Source organism: Typopeltis vanoorti, chromosome 1 (genome assembly GCF_054136105.1).
Source record: "Typopeltis vanoorti isolate ZY-2024b chromosome 1, IOZ_Tvanoo_1.0, whole genome shotgun sequence".
Classification (NCBI taxonomy): Eukaryota; Metazoa; Arthropoda; class Arachnida; order Uropygi; family Thelyphonidae; genus Typopeltis; species Typopeltis vanoorti.
In genome coordinates this window covers 66,201,201-66,224,686 of record NC_143549.1, presented here as the reverse complement: position 1 = coordinate 66,224,686, position 23,486 = coordinate 66,201,201, and the positions used below count along the sequence as shown (strand labels likewise).

The 23,486-nt window shown below is 35.7% G+C and overlaps 1 protein-coding gene across 1 annotated transcript in view; it reads right to left on the bottom strand.

Moving 5' to 3' along the window:
* Positions 1–23,486, bottom strand: part of LOC150110053 (transmembrane protein 98-like) — a 114,417-nt gene that overhangs the window by 22,388 nt on the left and 68,543 nt on the right. Inside the window, exon 5 of the mRNA XM_090397730.1 lies at positions 17,068–17,188. Within this exon, the coding sequence (XP_090253856.1) occupies positions 17,068–17,188 (121 nt within the window). The remainder of the gene's footprint in view (positions 1–17,067; positions 17,189–23,486) is intronic.

Here is a 23,486-nt window from a genome sequence, read left to right as displayed (position 1 = left end):
TTAATTTAAATAGCTGAAATATATCAGGGGGGAATTGTGAATTTAGAAAATTAAGTGTTTCAGTTAATGGTACATTCGTGAATAATGAGGTGATACAAAACTCACCATTAAGTCTGAACTTTTTTTAAGGTGTGGTTTTCTAAAATACTAAAATACTTTTTAGGTGGGTAGAATTTTTAACAAAAGAGGGAGAATTGTTTGTGAAAGTGGCTAATAGTTTGGCTAGTTTAGCAAGTTTATATGTAGGACTGTTTATACTATCTACAATAGTGCATAAACATGTACCTTGTTTGGGAATTTTTGGAGCTCCATATATATCCTGGGTGTTTTAACGTGGAAGGGCTCGAGTTTGTTGACTGTTTCTTTAGGCCAGGAAGTGACTTTGTTCAATAATTTGCACACCTTATTCTTTTGTGAGTTGGCGGGATCCCAATCTATAATTTGGTATGTTGACTGGTCTTGGAGAAGTACTTGCATTTTGTTTTCATATTCTGCTATATCCATCACCACAGTTACATTTTCTTTGTCTGACTTGGTTATGGTAATGTGATGGTTACGGTAAGACAAGGCACGACAATATGGTAAGTGGAAGGTAAAACTGGCACGGCAAATGAACAGATTAACCTTCTTAAAAAGGTGCCAAGAGGCCAATTTAATACCAAACTATAAAAATTAAGAAGGGGAATTAAGAAGAATTAAAATTAAAAAGGAGGGAGGTGCTTAAGGATTAAAGGTATACAACTGAGAGGAGACCTCCACATAGCCTTGAAAGGAATGCAGAAAACTGACCAGGGCTTCTGACCTAATGTCCAATCCTCACCTTCTCGTGGTGCACCCTGTTGGGTATCTACCTGGATACTGAACGAATGAGGATGGGCTGGCAATTTGGGATTTAGCTGACCAAATTGTATTCTTATTGGCTTAAACCAATATAGAAAATTATGGTACAACATGACAAAATTTCATGCCGGCTAGGGCACCACCCAGTTAAACAAGGCAACCCATTGTTTTCGCCAGGGAACCAGGGCGAACAGCGAAAACTCAGCTACTGGAACAAATCTGAAAGCACACCCCAACTCAACATCACCAGTATCTACCTGGATACTGAACGAATGAGGATGGGCTAGCAATTTGGGATTTAGCTGACCAAATTGTATTCTTATTGGCTTAAACCAATATTGAAAATGATGGTACAACATGACAAAATTTCATGCCAGCTAGTGCGCCACCCAGTTAAACAAGGCAACCCATTGTTTTCGATAGGAAAATAGGGCGAACAGCGAAAACTCAACTACTGGAACAAATCTGAAAGCACACCCCAACTCAACATCACCAGAGTTAAAGATCAGTACTATCAACATAAGAAGCCTGAATGGCAAAGAAATGGAACTAGCTGAAGAATTAGATAAGTACCAGATCAACATAATAGGGGTGACTGAAACAAAAAAGACAAAAACTGGGGAGATCTTTCTTATCAATAAATACAAAATGTTATATTCAGGAAATGACAATCAAGGAAAAGAAGGAGTAGCCACAGTATTCAACACAAAATACGAGGCTAATCTTCTTGAATGGCAGTCAGTCTCAAGTAGAGTAATGTGGGCAAATATGAGAATGGGGAACTGGACAATGAGACTTATTTGTGCCTATGGTCCCACAGAACGTTCTACTAAGGTAGAAGTGGAGGAATTTTTTGAGGCTTTAGAAAAAGCAACTGACACAATGAAAACGGAAAAGTTGATCTTGTTGGGGATCTAAATAGGAGAGTAGGAAATGATTGTCAGGCATACAAAAATATTTTGGGAAAATTTGGAGAAATGAGCAAAGCTAATAATAATGGCAAATACCTGTTGGATTTCTGCTCAGGACATGGACTAGTTATTACTAACACCATGTTTCAACATAAAAATGTGCACAAATTCACATGGAGAGAAGAGACAAGGAATAAGAAACATCTCCTTGACTATGTTATTGTCGATAGTGATATTTTTTACCCTGGTGCAGGACACCAGAGTGTACAGAGGATTTGAAATTGGAAGTGATCACTATTTAGTCTTGAGCAGGATAAAATTGAATTTCGTATTGAAAAGAATAACACGTAAGTAAATTTTAAAGAGAATAATAGTTGAGCAGCTCTCAGATGTGAACTGTAGACTAAAATACACAAAGATTATTGAAGAAAATATGAAAGATTCTCGTAGACAGGCTTACACGTTGGTTATGCATTACTAAATCACTTAAGGAATTGAACAACGTAGATACGAATATAAATTAAATTACACTTTAATAAATATTTCTGATATTTCGGCAACATCACGTTGCCATCTTCAAAAGGTACTTACAAAAAAAAGGCATGTGCACGTAGGCAATACAACACAGTAACTGAGAATGAAGAGATGAAGCTACTGTTCTCCTAAAAGTCCTGATGGTGCCCTCTAGTGGGCTAAGTAGGTGTTCTTGGCCATTCGACTGAAGGTCTGCTGATGTAAGCCTCCCAAATTTGGGGGGGGGGGGTTACATCACGTTGTTGCATACAACCAAATTTGTTGAGGTTTGGAGAATCAGCCTCAGCCTTAAGTTTCTTAGGGCTGAGGCTGATTCCATAAATAGTCTTTCGAATTTGTATTTGCTACAGTGTATTACTGTAGCTTTCTTCCACCATATTCTGTGGCATGTATCCAGAGCATGGTCTGCAAGACCAGAATGGCTGTACTTGTGAAAAAGGATGTAGTCCTTGTGTTCAGAAATACTGATATTCGCTGTCCTGCCTATTTGGCCAAAGCAAGACAGTTGACAACTGCAAGGGACCTGGTATACACCAGGTAGGTCTAGGGGAAGTGGTTGGTCTTTAGTGGAGCGGATAAGGGATGCCAATTTTCTGTAAGGCCTGTAACAGGAGGTCAGGTCGTGGTTTTTGAAGATTTTGGTAATTTTTTCTAAGGTGCCTTGGACGTAGGGAATGGTGATGGATTTAGAGTAATCATTGTTGTGTAGGGGGGGGGGGGGAAAGGGGACTGTGGCTTGTAGGTTTTAATATTTTTTGGATTTTTTTTTTTGGGGGGGGGGGTAGCCATTGGCTGAGAAAGTGTTGAGGATGTGATTTAGTTCAGTGTTTAGGGCCATGTCGTTAGAACAGATTAGTTTAACCCTGTTGTATAGTGTTTTCACCACTCCATATTGTTGTGAGGGGGGGGAGATGGATTGTTGGTGACTGCCTGTATGGGTGGGTTTTCTATAAACTGAGAAAACCAAAGTTCCATCAGGCTGGCAGGTGACTAGTATGTCTAGGAAAGGGAGGCTGTTGTTTTCCTCTTTCTCCAGGGTGAACTTGATTCTGGGGTGTTGGTTGTTTAAGTGTGTTAAGAAGGAGAGGAGTGTTTTAGAGCCATGTGGCCAAATAACGAACACATCATCAATGTAGCGAAGCCATATGGTTGGTTTTTGTGGGGCAGAGGCTAAGGCTTTTTCTTCAAAGGTCTCCATAAAGAAATTGGCCAAGGGTGGGGAGAGTGGTGAACCCATGGCTGTCCCCTCTATTTGTTTGTAGAATTTTCCCTGCCAAATGAAATAGCCTGAGTTCAATGCAAACTGAAATAGGGCTGAGATATCGGGAGAAAAATTAGCTTGGATTAGCTCTAAAGTTTCCTTGAGTGGGACATTTCTGAATAAGGAGGAGACGTCAAAGCTGACGATTATGTCAGTATGAGGTTATGGAGTGCGAGGTTTTCTATGCTGGCTTTGAAGTGGGCTGAGTTTTTTTATGTGTGATGGTGTGTTGCCAGTATAGTGTGTGAGCTCTTTGGCCAAATGTTTAGCTAATTTGTATGTGGGAGAATCAATGCCATCCACTATGGGACGTAATGGCACATTATCTTTATGTATTTTTGGGAGTTCGTAAATACAGGGGGGGGGGGGATAGAGTTAAACGGCGTTAATCTGTTGGTAAGTTCTATAGGCCAAGAAGTGACTTTCTTAAGGAGCCTGTGAAGTTTTCTAATTTGTGAGTTGGTGGGATTGTATTCGATAGGAAACTAAGTAGTCCGATCTAATAGAAGAGCATTAAGCTTACCTGTGTAGTCCTTTTGGTTAAGTACTACAGTTGCATTTCCCTTATCTGCTTTGGTGATAACTAATTCTTTATTATTCCTCATTTCCTGTAGAGCTTTATATTCCTTGTTGGATATGTAGGTTTTTGGTGGTCTTGTTTTCGAGAGGACACAAGCTACATCCAGTATTACACTGTTGGCAATTTGATGTGGAAGGTGGCGGATTCCGCGTTTGATCTGGATCATAATATCCTCACTAGGTATTTTTCTGGGAGCAATGCCGAAATTGTGGCCACATGAAAGCACGTTGAGTGCTTCAAGGTGACTGAAGAAAAGTTGATTACGGTGTTGGTAGCCTACGTTTGTATTGCCTATGTGCACGTGCCTTTTTTTGTAAGTTCCTTTTGAAGATGGCAATGTGAAGTTGCCGAAATATCAGAAATATTTATTAGAGTGTAATTTAATTTTTATTCGTATCTACGTTGTTCAATTCCTTAAATGATTTAGTAATAAAATATGAAAGAGTTTAAGAATATGAACCAAACCTTGGAGATTCAGTGGCAAGCCTTGAAACAAACCATGATTGATTCAGCCAGAGAGGCATGTGGTGAAGTTGTCATCAAGGAGAGAAAAATCAGAACTCCAAGATGGACACAAGAAGTTAAAAAGGAAGTGAAGGAAAAGAAGAAAGCATATCAAAAGTTCCTAGCACATAAGTCAGCTTGTGCTCTTAGAGAATACAGAGACAAATGTAAGAAAACTAAACACTGTGCAAAACTAGCTAAACAAAAGTCATTGGAGGGCTTTGGCAAGAGCATAGAAAATCAATATCAAGAAGGTGGTAAGATATTCTGCAGGTTGTTGAAGAACCTGAGAAATGGAGTTAAGAGTGCTGTAAAAGGAGTTACAGATGATAAAGGTGACATGAAAATGGGAGAAAAATATACCCTTGAAGTATGGAGTAATTACTTCAAAAAATTGCTAAATGAAACAAGTAGTGATAGCACAGTGGTAAAAAACACTCAACAGGTATACAGTAGGAATACATATCCATACTTGAAGTAGAAAAAGCCATCAGAGGCTTGAAATGTGGAAAGGCAGCAGGAGTAGATAGATGATATTCGACCAGAAATGCTGAAGTATGGTGGTATAAAAGTCTTACAGTGGCTGCACTGCATAGTTCAGAAAGTCTGGACAGAGGGACGACTTCCCGATGATTGGAGTAGAGCATTCATAGTACCCATATATAAAAAGGGAAATAAAACTGAATGTGAGAATTATAGAGGTATTTCCCTACTGAATGTTCCTGGCAAGATTTATGCAAGTATACTTGAAAAACAGTTGATAAGAAATGTGGAAGAAAAGCTTGGTGAAGAACAAGCTGGATTCAGGCCAAATAGAGGCTGTCAGGATCAGATCTTCACTTTACAACAAATAGTTGAGAAAGCATGGTGATATAACAAAGATCTATATTTAAGTTTTATCGATCTGGAAAAGGCATTATGGTGTGAATGGCGCATTATATCAAACAATACTTAGTCCTCATGTGAGTTGTAAGTCAGCAGTTAGAATTGAAGTACAGGAAGATGGTTTAATGTTAAATCTGGTGTGAGACAAGGATGTACATTATCCCCTCTGTCATTTATTATTTATATGGATCACAATATGAAGGAAAGTGGTATTAACCATGGTATCAAAATTGGCGGTGTTAATGTCATCTCTTTGCTTTATGCGGACGATGTTATACTTCTAAATAAATCCGCTACAAGCAAGATTCCCTGATTAAATTGAATAACTGTTGTAATAGATATGGTATGAAGGTCAGCATTAAAAAGACAAAGACAATGAAAATAGGCAGAAACATTGAAAATATAAACTGCGTTGTGAACGGAGAACCTGTGGAACAAGTAAAACATTCCACCTACTTAGGTACGATTTTTAGTGAAGATGGTAAATTAAATATGGAAATAGACAACAGAATCAACAAAGCTGGTATGGTAGGAAGTCAATTGAATAAATTCATATGGAATAAGAGAGAAATTAGTAGGAACACTAAATTAGCTGTATATAAGACAGTGTTCAAACCAGTTTTAACTTATGGATCTGAGCTGGGTCAGAAGCAATACACTTGACCAAAGACTAGGGACTGCAGATATGAGAGTCCTGAGAAAGATTAGAGGCGTAAACAGATGGCATCAATGGCAATATCATATTAAAAATGAGGATATTAGGAAAGAAGTTGACATTGTCAGCATCCAGGAATGCATTAGCAGAGCTAATCTCAGGTGGTATGGTCACTTAAATAGAATGGGTGAGGAAAGATTAGCAAAATAAGTGATCTCTGCCAGGTTGGCAGAGAACACTTGTTTTGCTAATCTAGGAAATCGCCCCAGAGGAAGACCAAGATATAGGTGGATTGATACTGTACAAAGTGCCTTAGATGATAGAAATATAAGATCTGATAGTGTTGGAGTCTTGACAAGTAACAGACTGATTTGGAGGAAAATTGTAGATAGAAAGTTAGTAATGATGTAAATTTTCATGTAGTACTATCATATCCTGTACACCCCTTGAGGGTGTTGGATTCTAATTATGTAGAAAATAGAATAAATATTATTTGATTCAGAATCCAACATGAATTTCCATTACAAAGGCTGCGTTGTAAATATTATTTATTGTAAATAACGTAAATGTAATTTGATATCATATAACTACCTTAATTATATCAATTATTTAATTATTTAATCAAAGAAATGTGTTAATGGTAAATAGATTCTGTATTAATTATTGTTAAGCTATTTTATTTATTGTTATGTCAATATTATAGAAACTTATATTTGCAATATTAACTACGCATTTATTGAAAAGCAAATATTCTAATTATTCATATTTGTGTATAAAGCTTAACGTTATGTAATCACTCATGTAGTAGTAGAGCGTTGTATTACATTAGCGAAATGTTTGCGTTTAGTTTGTTGTCATGGAGACGCATGAGTAAACAACACGGGTCGAAGAGAACGTGGCATTCGAACGGGGGGGAAAAAGAAGTGAAAGTATATAGAAAAAAGGGAATTGAGATTTTATGAAGAAGAGAGAGAGGAGAGAGTTTTGCGGAACCAGTAGGAAGGTAGCATACAAGTAAAGAAGTGGAAGTAAATTATAAATTCTTTAGGGCAGAAATTCATGAGAATAGTGTTCGGAAGTGAACCAAAACGTAGTGAATCATAAAGTTTAATATTATAAGTGAAATTAGCTGTTGTTGTGAGGAAGAGTTGATGCCGTAATCAGATAACAAAGAACTGGACATTCAATGGGAAATTCTGATTAATTCCAGTTAATCTAAGATTACGACTTAATTATATGTTGCCCTGGGAAAAAGGCTATATTGATTAGTTGGAGAAAAATAAACAAGAAAGGATATCAGTGCCTTATAGCTGTTGTTTAGAATAGTGAAGTGCGATAACAGTAGTACAGTTTAAACGGTGGAGAATTTTTATTGTGTGTGTTCCGCTAACGTAAATAAGTTAATTCATAAGTGTACTCACAGTGAGTTGATGTATTGAAGATTGTAACTGGTAAGATTAGTCATAGTTGTTTGTTTGTGCTAACATTAACTGTAATATAACTTCGAAGCTCAAAGTCCGGAATAAGTTTGCTTGGAACATTGTCTACCTAGATGAGTGCCTGCTGTGAATATAAACATTGAGCTGACAGATTTGTAGAGACTGAATAAATCTGAAGTTTGTTATATTAACTTGAGTTAAGAAGACATGTGTTTTTGAAGTTGTGAATTGTATATGAAAGTTTAGTACATCGAATTGGCATGAGAGACTTGGCGAGTTGTGTTAAGTAGATTGTGTTGTTTCAATTTAAAGTTGAATACATGTATTTTGTTATATAACCATATATTAAATGTTTTGTTTGTTAATTTAAATATTGTGTTTGCCTGAATTTCTTTTTACTGCACCGTTCACAAAAATTCGGATCTAGCGGGAATCCCAGAAGGAAAGAAAATAAATACCATCGGCCTGAATGAGTGAAAAGACTGCTAACTAATTTTGAATTAATCTTACTAATTCATATAGACTTATCTAAGGATAGAGTGGCGCAGTATAATAGAAATTTCTCTACCCTTAGATCAGTGATTAATTTGCAATTAGTTTTCCTTTATTTGATAAAAGTGACTTTTAGCAAGATGGCGGATTTAGAACATAACATGAAAATAGAACGTCACGACAAATGGCGCAGCAGTCGACAGGATGTGATTTAATTGATAGAAAGTAATTTAACAGCTGTAGATTAACAGATTTAATTTAACTTGGTAGTAATAATTGTGGAATTGCTCCCTGAAAATTTAGAAAGTAAATTGAATAAATCACAATGAACTGGTTGTAATCAGAAATCAGGCAAAGATAAAGTTTTTTTTTGAAATTGAAGGATTATATTATTTGAATTAATACTGCAATTTTCACTATGGCTGTTACTTCCAATTCAGAGATGGAAGACAGTGAATTTTTTAGAAGTATGAATCCCCAACAAGTAATTCCCCAATTTTCAGGAGAAGACTCTGATGATGTATTATTTTTTTTTACTTATGTTGAGAAACTCAGAGAAACAGCAGGTTGGACAGACTTTCAATTGTTGGTATTACTTAGAAACAAACTAATTGGTAAAGCTAAGACATATTTTTTTTCATCTCCTGTACTTAAGGAAACATTTGAATACAAGAAGTTTAAGGAAGTCTTGCTATCTCAGTTTTGTAAACGGAGGAGTGTTGGACCAAATTTGTGGAAGCTACAGAGGATTATACAAAAGGACAAAGAATGTGTTGGTGACTTCTACAATCGATTACTAACTCTCTCTGAAAGTTTAAATGTATCCAATGAAGACAAACCTCATTTGAATTGGGCAGTTTATCAACAATTTAGACAAGGTGTCAGACAAGAACTGAGGGAGACAGCCTATAAGAAGAAGATAACCTCACTAGAGGAATGTCTTATAGCTGTCAAGGAAAAGGAACAGATGATTGGAGACCTTTGCCTTTCATCTAATATTGGCCTTGTAAACATAGTAGAAACAACTGATTGTTCCATGGGAGTAAATAAATCCTCAAAAGAGAGCAGAAAGAAAGAAGATGAAAGGAAAATCATTAGAGAGAATCCTATTGATCAAAACTGTATGTCCGACACAAAAGAACAAACCAACAAGAAATTATTCAAGGAAGTAAAAGACATTGTTCACCAGGAAGTAGAAAAATTGCAACAGCCAATGAAGAATAAATTAGATGAAGTAATGAAAAAATTGACAGAAATGACTGTAGGATTTCAAGAGAACTTCAATCCCACAGCAGAACATGTTAGCAAAGTGGTCAAACTGGAAGTTGAGAGGCAAAACAAGCCAATTTTGGCTAAAATGGATAGAGTAATGGAAGCCCTGGAGAATGTTCGACAACAAATTCCCATTGATCCTCAAGCTCACACAAGGAGAAAATTTCTCAGAGATGATGGAGATCCTCCCAAATGTTTTAATTGCAACAAGATTGGTCACATCGCTAGGAATTGCTACTTTAATAAAAGAAACTACTCTAACAGCAGAAGGAACTCTAGTTTTGGACATATTTCTCACAGAACATATAATAAGTCTCAAAATTTCCCTAGATCAAGAGAGTTAATGATGAAGATTACAGGAAGTGTCAAAGGTCATAATTGTAACATTCTATTTGACACAGGTTGTAATGCCTCAATCATCAGTAAGCATTATTTCCTAAAATTGAGAGATAAATTATGGAAGAATGCTACCAATTTAAGGAGACCTGTGAGAATTTCCACTCTTTCTAATTCGAGATCTACAGCATATGAAAAAGTTCGTGCACAAATTTACATACCTGGCATCAACCTCTATGTATATCAAGATTTACTGATAGTCCCTTTCTTTCCTAGCTTAAATGCTCACATAATATTAGGAACAAATTTTATGGAGAAGCATCACTTCTCTTGTGACTTTTCCAGAGGTCAAATATCCATAATGAATAGAAGAATATGTGTTAAAAGAAACAATAACTCTGAATGCACAGGAACAAGGCGACTAACAAGAAGATTTTGTGTACCTAAACAAGAAGAACAACTTAATAAAATGCAATCATCTGTAGATAAGCAAATTGTAAAAAATACTGTTTTAAGCTCTACTATACTTGATCAGCCTGTTATTCAACTTGACACTGACTTGACATCAAAACTTCAAATATCTGATTCTGAGCAAGAAACATGTACTAAGAATCAATTACCAGCTAAGATTAATTTTACTGAAGTATCAGTTTTGCATATCAGAACTAAAAATATGAGAAGAGGAAACAATTACAAGGATTTAAATAATTGCAGAAGGAAAACCAGAAGAATGGATTACCAATATAGAAGATATACTGCACTGGAACGTGATAACAGTAGGAATCTAAGAAAAGACGGGGAAGATAATACATGCGTTGTAGAAAACACAGGAGGGAGTTTCATCCAAGCGAAGTATAACCTAAGACCCCCCCCCAAAAAAAAAAAAAAAGGTAGTAGAAGTCTGATTCCTCCACCAATGAGTTTAGTGTAAAAAAAAAAAAAATTTTCTTAAAAAAAAATTTTTTTAAAGGAAGAGTAAGCCTTTGTTGGATTCTAATTATGTAGAAAATAGAATAAATATTATTTGATTCAGAATCCAACATGAATTTCCATTACAAAGGCTGCGTTGTAAATATTATTTATTGTAAATAACGTAAATGTAATTTGATATCATATAACTACCTTAATTATATCAATTATTTAATTATTTAATCAAAGAAATGTGTTAATGGTAAATAGATTCTGTATTAATTATTGTTAAGCTATTTTATTTATTGTTATGTCAATATTATAGAAACTTATATTTGCAATATTAACTACGCATTTATTGAAAAGCAAATATTCTAATTATTCATATTTGTGTATAAAGCTTAACGTTATGTAATCACTCATGTAGTAGTAGAGCGTTGTATTACATTAGCGAAATGTTTGCGTTTAGTTTGTTGTCATGGAGACGCATGAGTAAACAACACGGGTCGAAGAGAACGTGGCATTCGAACGGGGGGGAAAAAGAAGTGAAAGTATATAGAAAAAAGGGAATTGAGATTTTATGAAGAAGAGAGAGAGGAGAGAGTTTTGCGGAACCAGTAGGAAGGTAGCATACAAGCAAAGAAGTGGAAGTAAATTATAAATTCTTTAGGGCAGAAATTCATGAGAATAGTGTTCGGAAGTGAACCAAAACGTAGTGAATCATAAAGTTTAATATTATAAGTGAAATTAGCTGTTGTTGTGAGGAAGAGTTGATGCCGTAATCAGATAACAAAGAACTGGACATTCAATGGGAAATTCTGATTAATTCCAGTTAATCTAAGATTACGACTTAATTATATGTTGCCCTGGGAAAAAGGCTATATTGATTAGTTGGAGAAAAATAAACAAGAAAGGATATCAGTGCCTTATAGCTGTTGTTTAGAATAGTGAAGTGCGATAACAGTAGTACAGTTTAAACGGTGGAGAATTTTTATTGTGTGTGTTCCGCTAACGTAAATAAGTTAATTCATAAGTGTACTCACAGTGAGTTGATGTATTGAAGATTGTAACTGGTAAGATTAGTCATAGTTGTTTGTTTGTGCTAACATTAACTGTAATATAACTTCGAAGCTCAAAGTCCGGAATAAGTTTGCTTGGAACATTGTCTACCTAGATGAGTGCCTGCTGTGAATATAAACATTGAGCTGACAGATTTGTAGAGACTGAATAAATCTGAAGTTTGTTATATTAACTTGAGTTAAGAAGACATGTGTTTTTGAAGTTGTGAATTGTATATGAAAGTTTAGTACATCGAATTGGCATGAGAGACTTGGCGAGTTGTGTTAAGTAGATTGTGTTGTTTCAATTTAAAGTTGAATACATGTATTTTGTTATATAACCATATATTAAATGTTTTGTTTGTTAATTTAAATATTGTGTTTGCCTGAATTTCTTTTTACTGCACCGTTCACAAAAATTCGGATCTAGCGGGAATCCCAGAAGGAAAGAAAATAAATACCATCGGCCTGAATGAGTGAAAAGACTGCTAACTAATTTTGAATTAATCTTACTAATTCATATAGACTTATCTAAGGATAGAGTGGCGCAGTATAATAGAAATTTCTCTACCCTTAGATCAGTGATTAATTTGCAATTAGTTTTCCTTTATTTGATAAAAGTGACTTTTAGCAAGATGGCGGATTTAGAACATAACATGAAAATAGAACGTCACGACAAGGGTACATGGCAGGAACAAGATGATGATTTTAAAAATTAAGAACAAGTTTCACTCGGCCAAAGCGCAATGTATTTATAAACGAGTGAGTTTAGCACTATTACATGAACAGTTATACGCTCCTTGCCGAGAACTATCTAATATAAATTCTTCCATCAGTGCACTACGTGATATACTATCTAACATTTTGAACCTGGAGCTATGGGATATCCTGGACAGCATCTTCAACTCTACAGGCAACGATGAATTTGCCAAAGTTAAAAACTGGCACCAGAAGAAATTTGAAATCCTCCAACAACGCATTGCTACTCAGCAGCTGCAATTAACATCAGGATGGCGTCGTTGTGAACTTCGGTAACTTAACCAAAGAAGCCACGAGTGCGTTAAGTCAGGGACACAATTTTGCTGTTACTCCTAAAGAAGTTCCAAAAGCCAAAATAACGGCTTCCGTTGAACATGGGGTATATGACCTGCCTCCAGCAATAGCCAATAATATTCGGTTAGACGTGGCCAACATCCTAGACCATTCTAAGCTTCCCAAAAATAATATCCCCCATAAAGAAATTATGGCTCTAAAAGAGCTACACAATAATAACCACATTACCATAATAACCAAATCAGACAAAGGAAACGCAACTGCGGTGATGCACAACAGAATATGAAAACAAAATGCAAGCACTTCTCCAAGACCAAGTCAACATACCAAATTATAGATCAAGATCCCACCAACTCACAAAAGAATAAGGTATGCAAATTATTGAACAAAGTCACTTCCTGGCCTAAAGAAACAGTCAACAAACTCAAACACTTCCACGTTAAAACACACAGGATACATGGAGCTCCAAAAATTCATAAACAAGGTAAACCTTTATGCCCTATAGTAGATATACAAACAGTCCTACATATAAACTTGCTAAACATTTAGCCAAACTACTAGCCACTTTCACAAATAATTCTTCCCACCTAAAAAGTATTTTAGAAAACCACACCTTAAAAAGTTCAGACTTAATGGTGAGTTTTGATATCACCTCACTATTCACGAATGTACCATTAACTGAAATCCTTAATTTACTAAATTCACAATTTTTCCTGATATATTTCAGCTATTTAAATTCACAGTATATGCAGGTTATTTTACACGGAAAGGGAAAATATACAAGCAATTAGATATGGGAAACCCCGTTCCCCCCCCCCCCCCCCAGCCAACTTCTGCATAGAACATCTAGAAAAGCTAGCTACCAATACAGCCACTCTTAAACCTAGTCTTTGGCTATGCCATGTTGATGACGTGCTTGCTATTTGTCCACATGGCCCAGACACATTGAATACATTTTTAGTGCATCTAAATAGCCAGCACCCAAAAATCCACTTTAAAATGGAGCTTGAAGCCAATGGCTATCTGCCCTTCCTGGACACACTAATCACACATATCTTTCAGAAGGTTCCTTATCATTCTCAGTTTATAGAAACCCACACATACAGGGAGATATTTACACAAACAATCACACCATCACCCTTCTCAACAATATGGTATCTTAAAAACACTAACCCATAGAGCTAGAGCAATTTTTCCAATGACATTGGTCTCACTGATGAACTTTCTCACCTACGTCACACCTTCCTGACCAATGGCTATAATCCCCATAAGATAGATAAAATACTAAATGCTTATCCCCCACTGTCTACCACAAAAGACTACAACAAAACTATCACCATCCCATACATTAAAGGCACATCTGAAAAGATATCTAGAGTGCTTAACAAATACCAACTACACACTGTATTTAAACCATATGTGAAATTGGCAACTCTCATCTGTTCACTTAAGGACAGATTCTCTCCTTTGTCACATCCAGGAGTCTATGAAGTGTCCTGTTCATGTTGTCGAGCCTACTATGGACAGACAGGAAGAATTGTGGGCATCTGCCTCAGTGAACACAAAAAATATATCTGGCACTTTAGCTATGGCAAGTCAGGTCTCGCAGACCATGCTTTGGATACCCCTACACATAGGATCAATTGGAAAAAAAAACAAAAGTGCTGCATAGAAGCTTTTACAAATCAGAGAGGTTGTTCCTGGAATCAAAAGAAGCCTTGAAACACATACTCCAAACCTCAACAAGTATAACTGTATAAATCTACCAAAGATTTGGAAGGCAGTTATCCTAAGACCAAATTAATACCTGCTTTTTCTCTCTCGTTTTTTTTTTCCAACTTAGATGGCGCCTAATTAGGACTTTAGTCTTTGTGTTGCACGCTACAATTACTCATACTAGTTCCACTGTTACACCAAATTGCGGTTGTCTCGCTACTGTAACAAACTTTGTGTGCTCTGAAGATGCTGGATAGAATACCAGAGAAATATTAGCAATTAAGTGAAGAAATAGTTATTTTCCTATCAATCTGTGTTCGTATATATACCGTTAAAATCCAATCAACATGTGTGATGAACACATAAGCCTTTCCACATGGTTAAAAACATGAAATGTAAGATTTTACTCATCTAGTGATTAATATACTTTAAAGCTGTTTCATTACACTGCATTAAATCTTCTCAGGTACATATATTATTAATCTCTATTAAGCTGCATTGCAGAAGATGATCCACGGTTTGTGTTTCACCACATGAGCAGCTGTCATTGTCTGTATGGTCCCATCTGGTCATATTCTGCTTCGATCAGCCTATTCTGGAATGAAGTCTATTCAATGTCTTCCATCTTTGCCAGTCTAGATGTAAGTCAGAAAGGAAGAGATTTCTATAAGTTCAGAGCCTCTGGAAATTCTCGCAACATTGTTGATCTTGTAGCTTTTATATAATCAACCAATGGTTTCACTGCGTGAAAAAAACTTTCCTTGATCTTAGCCTCCTATGTACTTGCAACATGCCCACACAAAGGATGCTGTTCATCATTTAGTTGTTGTTTCCACTTACATCTACTCTGTGTAGTCTTTCTGATGTGAGGAGGTGGAATAATATCAGACAGTGAGCATAGATGGTAAATTTTTGTAGGCTGAAGGAAGCCAGTAATGTGCCAATATGTTTCGTTAGAATCTTGTCAATAATTTTGACATGTGATGATCTTTCTCAAAAGACTAGCATACTTGGCTTGTAGGCTTGCATCCCACTGAGATGATGTTAATTGGTGCAGAGTATTATTACGTGTTTGAGTTAGTTTTAGTTGTTGTCTTCTCTATGTGTTGCTTATAATTTAAGGTCCTATCTAGCATAACACCTAGGTATGTTAGATTTGGATAACTGACCAATTTCACATCATTCAATTCTATACTAAACTCTCTCCTTGCCTCCCTATCACTGAGATGGAAAAGGCACATTTGGGTTTTACTGGGATTAAGTTTTAGTTGGTTTTCCTTATAGTAAACTGAAATTGCTTCTAGTTCTTATGCGAGCTGCATCTCAATGATATCGAAGGATTTTGTTTGATAAGCTTTGCCTGGTCATCTGCATATAAGAATGTTCTTGGCCATGGATTTATAGGTTGGTCATTAGTATATATATATATATATATATTGAAGAGGAGGTAGAGAGCAAAACTTCCCTGAGACAGACCATTTTTCTGGATATGCCAACTGCTCTTTTTTCCCTGAAAATCAACAAAGAATCTCTTGCTAAACAGCAGTGACCTAAATACCTCCACTAACCAATAGCCGTTTATCATGCTGTAAATTTTGACTATAAGCTTTGTAAGATTTAGCGTGTTATGTACTGCTGTCAAATTTATAAATACAGCTCCTGTTGCTACCCCCCCCCATTCAAAGCTGTCCTCGATGAACTGTGTTAAGTTTAATACTTGTCCAGTGCATGATCTTCCTGGTCTAAATCCTGCCTGTTCTTTTATCAGCACTTTCTCTATTTCTGGACTTAATCTGTTCAAGATGAACCTCTCATACAGCTACAGACTACAAAGAGCTATAGGCTTGTAGCTCTTCAGATCTTCAGCAGGTTTACCCGGTTTCAGGATAGTTATTACTTTTGTTACTGGGTATTTAGTTTTTTTTCAAAGTGCAGCAATTAATAAATTCTACACCAAAATTACTATAGCCTGTGAAACAGTCTTCTGCAATCAATATTGTGATATTAATCTGATTAAAATGCAGTCCTTTAAATTTGGAATTTCACAGAATGTTCTTTAAACATTTTTATTAGCTTCTTACATTTTTTTCCTTATTATAAATAACTTTGTTTATATTTTTGTATATATACTTTTATCTTTTTAAACTCAACAATAAATAATTTCTTATATTTTAGCCTTGAAAATCTTAACCTGGTAATGTTCAGTCCTCTGAATAAATCAGTCAGAGGATATACTGCCCTTTTACTGACAGAATAGTTCATAAATACTTTTACTGTCAAGCAATGGCACTACATTTAAGTAGCAAGCAGGCAGGAAGAAAAAAAAAATCAAATAATAAAAGTATAACAGTTTACTTATAGTACAATGCCTTCACTGTGATAGTAAAGATGACGCTTTGCAATTATAAGAGACTTATATTTAGAAGGGACAGCAGCACTGGCAAAGCACAAAAACAGTAATCCATATATGTTGAATGGTGATATGTTCAGCATGCTATCTATCAAGTTACTGAAAGATTTATATGAAGTCTTCTTCTGCTTACATTCATATAATAAATTCTATCTTTTCAACAACTTTTTATATATTTCCAAAAAAAGATGAAACAAACCTAAAATGCTTACCTGGACATGTTCTTCCATATCAGCTAATGCAATATCAATCCAAGGAGATGATGAAGTGATATGACATACTGATCGTGTTACTAAAGCAAGATGATTGACAGACAAAATGAGAGCTATTGATCTGAAAGAGATGTTAACAGATAGAGAAAAGGACATAAAATACGCAATAACTAAATACAAAAAATATATTTTGGAATGCTACTTTTGATGCTATTTTTTTGGGACATGATTTTACTGTCTTTTATGTCTAATTCATTAGATGACAATCATGAAGACATCTATGTTCTTAGGGACTTTATATTATATTGAGCATACAAACCAGAGAAAGTTATTTATTATAACCAATTTATCTTGTATGCTGAAGTGGAACATTGTAAACTTTATAGGCAACCTTTTAAGTTATTGGCATCAAAACTTGAAGAAAGTTATATTTCTGTTGCTGATTTCAAGTTCAAAAAGTTTTCTAGTTCTTGACAATATTCCTCCAATTGTGTTATCTTTTCATGCTGTCTTTTGCTACTTGCCATCCCTATCCAGTATATTCCAGGAAATGGATTAAGTTATTGTCATCCACCTATATTTTTCTAATTAGCTAATTAAATTAACTGCATGGACAGATGAGTGCTTATTTTATAGCTATTTATATATATTAATAAAGTGCATGTATATAACAGTGGAGGTCATAAGTCTTCTGAATTCAACATAAAAAAATTTTGTTCAATGTAGTATGCATGGAATGTAAGCATTTGACAATGTGCATAGTTCACAGGGAAAAGGATGGACTAGAATATGTCAAATGTGATTAGGATGCCAGAAAGAATATGATGATTAGATGCAAGTAAAATTCCAAACGAGAGAGAAACAAGATGGCAAGGCAGATAACAATGAGTGCTAGGAGGAATGCAAGCAAGAATGGAGGTATTAGAGTGTAAGATGTGATAATGTAAGTATGAGAAAGGTGATATGAAAGAAGTAGAAGAAAATTTCTTTTTTCTCCAGTTTCTTTTGTAAAAAGCGCAGTATGTGAGAAGATATGAAAGAGTTGCTAGTACAAGCAAAAAAAAAGTGAGGCTTCAATGAGTGCTTCATGCAATACCACACAGGAGTTGGAAGGACAAGAAAAGTGCTTAGCAAATAGTAGAAAAGGAAATGAAACAGGAAGGAAGGTTCAAGAAAGCACGTCTATGCATGTGCATGCGCGCGCGCACACGCACACACATACACACAGAGAGAGAGAATATGGTGATTATATAGCATGCCGGATGAATGAAAAGAGTATTGCCAATGATTGCAGAGGAATTAAATCCAAGCAGAAATTTCCAATGTAGATGGTAATAGTAGTATGAGTAATACAGGCAAAAGCAAAAAGGTTTGAGGCTGTCTGATGTAAGATAGGGGTTAACAGGAGAAGGTAAGCAACTGGATGCTACTACTATATATGCAAATTATTTTGGCTGGTATGAATGATCTAGCAGGTGACAAGTGTGGTATGTGAGAAGATATGAAAGACTGGTAGTACAAGCGAAAAAAAGTGAAGCAAGCTGAGATAGAGAACTATGACTGCTAATAAGTCAGTGCACAGATTGTACACAGGAGGAATAATGTGGAATGAGTGATAGAAGGATTTATATATGGCAGATGGCTTGCATTTAAATTGTTTGGGGAAGGGTACCTTGAGAAAGTATTGTTCAGTGAGAGTTTGCAAGTGCAAAGTCAAGGAAACTAGGTTTAAGGGAGATGCAGGTAAATGTATGCTCAGGCAACCTACACCTTAGTAAGTGGACAAGTGATCATATGATGCTGAATGTAGCTCCCCAGTTTCTTATCTTTAGTGGGCTGAGTGACACAGGGTGTAAGGGAGGTTGTGAGATGAAGGGTATATTGCAGTTTACGTATACTAATGCCAGAAGTATTTGGAATAAAGGCAAGAAGTTTTTATTATTGGTTGGCTTAACTTGGCCAAAAGGCATTAGTGAGACCTGCTGAGTTGCCTGAGGATGACCTAGTCATAAGGATAGAATGCAAAGGATATAGTACCTTCAGAGAGAACATGATGTGGGGAGGGAGGAAGGAGGGATTTGCTAATGATAGCAGAACTGAAGTCAAAATGAGTACAAGTATATCAAGAAGATAGAAAGCAGTTCATTTGAGGCCATCTAGAATGAGATTCAGGTCAACAGGATGAAATAAATAATGGTTGCAAGAATGCTACAGGGAGTACAAGGGATAATGTAGATGATATACATTGACAAATTAGCATGATGACTGCAGGTCAAGTAATTATGGAGAATCTCAACTACAGGGAGGATGAAAGGAAATGAAATTTATACAGCTGCTAAGAGATAATTACTTGAGACAGCATGTAATGGAAGTGACACACGGTTCAAGAGTGTTGGATCTGGTCATTGCCAAACACTTAACAGTACCAAATCTAGATAAGCTGCCTCTTGGGGAAAGTAATCACGTAGAATTACAAAGCAGATGATTACGATAAGCTGAGGAATCAGCTTTCAGCAGTCCAAAAATATGGAGGGAATAGATGGTATCTGTGTGCATGGGAACTGGTCAAGGGGTATTTGAAGAAAGCACTATCAGACTGCATACCAGAATCAGTAGGATAAATCAGGTAGGAAGTAGATGAAAGAATAGCATCATTAAGTGGGGTGGGCTGCAGAAAAAGAAAAAGTGATCAGCATGCCCATGAATGGGAAAAAGAACAAAGAAAGGCAACTTATAGGAAATTAAACTGATCAAGATGAAAAGATACTTCATGTGCAAACTTTGTTTGCTTACACTTGAATAAGACATTAAACCGAGATATAATTTCTTGGCAAGTTTACTTTCATTTCTAACCAAGTAAAAACTTTCTACAATAGTGATTTTTATTTTAAGGGAGGACAAAATTAATTTTTGCCCTCCCTTAAAATAAACTTTCTACAATAGTGATTTTTATTTTAAGGGAGGGCAAAATTAATTATGAGAGAAAGCTAGCTGATGAGACCAAAAGAACTCAGCAAAAGTTCTTTTGGCACAAGAGTTCTTAAAGTGCTGATGATAGGGCGGTAACAGAAGCAGACCAAATAGGTGAATTACGGAGTGATCATTTTGTAAAGGTGTACCATCTAAGTGGTGAAAACAATGCCTGATGTGACAGAGTGATGGGAGAATAGAGGTTGAAAATTTGGAAGTGCTTACGATATTGCAGAACCTTAATATGAACACACTTGAGAGATTAGATTAATTCATTGCACAAGAATGTGCAAAGAATTAACATGTCCTTTGACCAAGCTGTTTAATTTAAGCCTCAGTTATGGGCAGGTGCCAATGGAATAGAAAGATGCCAAAATAGTCACACTGCATAAAGGAGGTTTCCAGGACAGAAGTAGCATAGGCCAATAGTAGCATAGTATCTCAGGAGTGGTGGATAAAATACTGGAGAAATTGGTAAAGGACAGAATTTAGGACTAGGTGGATAGGAATATTATAATATGGGCAATATGGTTTGGCAAAAGGTTTAAATAAGGCCTTGCCTTATTTAAAGTGACAATCGAATCATAAAGGAAATAGCTACTCAGTGATACTGCCAGAATTTACAAAGGCATTTATAGGATTCCACATAGACTGTTGCATAAATTGGAACAAATGGAAGATGGATATGAATTTGGTGATTTGGATTTGAGGATGGCTGATGGATAGATATCAAGTGGTTTATGGAGGAACTGAGTCCAGGAGAAAGCAGGTGACTAGTAATGTACTACAGGGCTCAGTACTTGGTTCTCTGTTGTTTAATTTTTACATCAATGATATAGGAAATTATCTGATAGGAAATATTCAGTTCTTTGTTGAAGATGCAAAACTGGGGAGAGCAATAGTAAATGAAGGTGATGTAGAGATCCTGTAAGATGACTTAAATAAAATGGAAATATGGGAAAGATAAATGGCTTAAATGGCTGCCAGTTTAACGTGGTGCACTTTGGGGAAAAGAAGAACACGTCATAAGCTGTGTACTATGGATGGAAGTAAACTGTGGGAAACTGATGAGGCCCAAGACTTGGGAGTGAATTGTGGATAGAGAATTGGAGTTTAGAGGGCATATTTTGCAAAGATAGTCAAAATAGCACATTAGATTATGCAGATGTTGAAGAACACACTGACAAACAAACTTTAATAACTATTGGACATAGGTGACAGATCTTGTGCCTGCATTCCTTTGGGATGAAGAAGTGGTGGAAAGTATCCAGAGGAAGTGAAAATGATCGTGGCAGCCCATGGAATGCTTACTATGAGAACAGATCAAAGGTCTGCAGGTTTCCAAAACTAGCTGGGAAGGACATGATAGAAGCACATAGGTTATTAAAGGGGTTTTATAGGATTGATGCTGAAGACTTTTTGCAGTACATGGCAGGAAGGGAGAGCACAAGAGGTCTTCCATGGAAATTATGTAAGAGTATGGTTTGCAAGGGTGTTAGGACTAGATTTTTTTTCTTGGAGGATGGTGAATGAGCAGAATGGGTTACCAGAGGTTAAATGTGCTTCATCAATGAATGAATTTTAGGAGAGGTATGACTGGTATTATGTAAATAATAGGTCTCACTTGATGAGTTTTCCAACTCTGTGGAGATACCAGAATTATAATAATAATAAAAAAAAAACTGAGAAGCATCTTGAGGCAATGCTTGGCATAAGAAACTTCATGGTAAGGAATCAACAAAGTATGGGAAGTAGTCAAAGGGGGGGGGTCTGACTGCATATCCTAAGTTTAAAATGCATGCGAGTTTAATGGATGAATAAAAACTTAAAGCAAGAGCTGCATAAAAAGTGAATGTTGTGGATCCAATATCATGAAAAGAGTGATGACAAGGCTCATAAGTAGTAGAACAGATATCTAGGATTATAGTTGATGTGGGTAAGGCTATGAGACCAGTGTCTTACATCTGCAAATTGTGTGTATTCTTCTGTCCAGTTTGCCTGTTTTGTAGAACAAAAAAACTCAAGTTTTCAGGAAAAAAAAAATTGCTGTCTCTGTAGAAGACTGACTACATTCACCTTTAGATTACTGTAGCAAAAAAAAAAAAAAAAAAAAACCTTAAAAAGGTTCTTCATACCTTAGATGGATTTGAATCCCAGTCTTTCAAAGCAAAGGGCATTATCAATACTGACTGGGCTACAGAGGCTCAACTCAGGAACAGTATAAGAGCAGACCAAATCAATTATGACAATAAGCTAAAGCCAAAGAAAGAATAAATCAAGGTTGACTAATCTTAGTAAATGCAGACTGCAGAAAAAGTGTCAGATGCACTATAAATAGCTTAGTTGTTAAGTTGTTTAGAGAAGAGATTATTAATTGCCATTTGTTATGAGATTATCTCTAAGATATTTTTTTTATTCCGAGTGTTTATTATTATTTACAAAAGGATTCAATTCCGATTGGTGCAATGACTTTTAATTGTTTCTTTTAGAATCCGAAAAATCACTGACTCAAGACCAAATACAAAAAATATACACATTTAATAAAATAATACATACACTTAAAACAAAATTACATAAATAACTACAAAATTAACTGGATCCAGGGCTTTCTAAAATAAATCTATGCTTTAGAGATTTTCTATCCAAAAATATTAAAATCACTCATTCATTGACTCATTATATTACTTGATTGTTTAACATATATTTAATCATGTCTACCAGACTAAACACCTTGTTTTCACAACAACAAAAATGTTCGTAGTCAGTTTCTTTGTTAGGGCCTTTTCCGAAAATATAAACATTTCTTCTTCTTTTCCATGGGATCCTTTCTTATTACTCTTATGTAGCATACAATATTATTCCTCACTGACTCACTGAAGTTTAAATACTCTTACCTCTTGCAGTTCAGTTTGATGCACAATTTGCTAATTTTTGTACAGGAGAAAAAAGTTTTTTTCTACTACTTCAAAAACAACATATCTAAGTTGAGCTAATTCTGTTGCCCTTTCCAGTAGAAATAAATATATCCGGCATCCTTAAGACAGATGAAACTTTCCAATCAGTGCCTCCTTGAACATTCCTTTAGAACATCGACTGCATATATTCTTTTATTTACTAATTACTTGTTGACAGTCTCAACTCCTTCAGTTTAAAGACTCACAGTTTTACTATTCCTTTTTGGAATCTACTATTAATATTCTTCCGAATGTCACATAAAACTAAATAAACTTCATAAGAACAAAATTCCTCTGGTCCGCATTCTTAAACTTCCATTAGCTCTCTCTGCCAGCTGTCAATCACCCATCAAACTCCTTGGCGAGCATGCACACTTCACGAAAGTGGCAAGCAAGAAGTTAGGTATAATGGCTGATATTTTGTCTCCGTTAGCGTAATGAGAATGCCTTTATAAAACACAACACTTGATAATTTTAAACTACAATAAAATTTCC